This window comes from Pterocles gutturalis, unplaced genomic scaffold (assembly GCF_000699245.1).
Source record: "Pterocles gutturalis isolate BGI_N339 unplaced genomic scaffold, ASM69924v1 Scaffold21987, whole genome shotgun sequence".
Lineage (NCBI taxonomy): Eukaryota > Metazoa > Chordata > Aves > Pterocliformes > Pteroclidae > Pterocles > Pterocles gutturalis.
The window spans coordinates 1-1,369 of record NW_010115957.1 but is presented as its reverse complement, the minus strand read 5'-3'; the positions used below and the strand labels follow the sequence as shown (position 1 = coordinate 1,369).

At 56.6% G+C, this 1,369-nt stretch overlaps 1 protein-coding gene across 1 annotated transcript; it reads right to left on the bottom strand.

Annotated features, from left to right (window-relative positions):
• Positions 1–173: 173 nt before the first annotated feature.
• ADRB2 (adrenoceptor beta 2, surface) lies at positions 174–1,367 on the bottom strand. Its single transcript, XM_010075367.1, has one exon. The coding sequence runs from the start codon at positions 1,365–1,367 to the stop codon at positions 174–176; it is 1,194 nt and encodes a 397-aa protein (XP_010073669.1).
• Positions 1,368–1,369: the final 2 nt, after the last annotated feature.

The following is a 1,369-nucleotide window of genomic DNA, read 5'->3' as shown; positions in this document are numbered from 1 at the left end:
TGCAGGTTCGCTGAGCTTTGGGTTTCTTGCAGCCGTTAGGTTTTAGGTGCGCTCTAGAGAGTATTATTATCATTATTACTATTATTATTATTATTGGGGGGATTGTTTTTCCTTAGAGAAAGGCTCATCTTTATAACCGATGTGTGCCACGCCAGAGCCCGTCGCGCCTGCAGCTACCCGCTAGGCACAGTACCTTTGCAGTGCAAAAAGTCCTCGGGGTGAGGGAAGGAGCCCTCTTCGCAGAGCAACTCGCAGGTTTTATCCGGTGCCAGGGGGTAGCCGTTGTCCTCCTCGTTGTAGTCGCTCTTGCCGTTGCTGTTGGAGTAGCCGTTGGCATACATCTTCAGGGCAGACCTGCGGAGGCACAGGAGCTCCTGGAAGGCGTACCTGAAGTCCGGGCTCCGGCAGTAGATCAAAGGGTTGAAGGCAGAGTTGATATAGCCCAGCCAGTTCAAGAGGATGTACACGTACTTGGGTATGATGTCGTCCTGGATGACGTGCACGATGTTGACGATGAAGAAGGGCAGCCAGCACAGCGTAAAGGTGCCCATGATGATGCCCAGAGTCTTGAGGGCCTTGTGCTCCTTCAAAAAGAACTTGGAGCAACGGCGGTGCCCAGCTCCCCCTTTCTGCTCCTGCTCCTTGTTCTGGTTGTGAAACCTCCCCTCGCTCCTGTCTATCTTCTGCAACTGCTTCTTGGCCACCTGGAAGACCCTGGCATACACGAATACCATGACCACGAGTGGTAGGTAGAAGGAGATGATGGAGGAGGCAATGGCATAGGCTTGGTTGGTGAAGAAGTCGCAACACGTGTCCCTCTCGTAGCATAGGATGGCCTCCACGCGGTCTGCCCGGTACCAGTGCATTTGGATGGGCAAGAAGGAGGTGAGGGCTGAGACCACCCACACCACGAGGATGACCACGCGTGCCTTGCTCTTGGTCAGCAGGCTCTGGTATTTGAAAGGGGAGGTGATGGCAAAGTACCGGTCCACAGCAATGACGCAGAGGGTCTCAATGCTGGCCGTGACACAGAGCACGTCCAGGGAGGTCCAGAACTCACACCAGAAGTTCCCAAACTTCCACATCTCCATGATGATGTGGCTGGCGCCGAAGGGCACCACGGCCAGCCCCATCACCAGGTCAGCGCAGGCCAGCGAGGTGATGAACAAGTTGGTGACAGTCTGCAGGCGCTGGAAGCGGGCGATGGCAGTGATCACCAGCACGTTGCCGAAGACGATGGCCAGCACGATCACCGACATCAGGATCCCCATGCCCACCATCCACACATCCCGCGACAGCGTGGGGTCAGCGGCGCTCTGGTTAGCGCTGACGTTCCCGCCGGGCAGCTCGGTGCCTGCCACCCCCATGG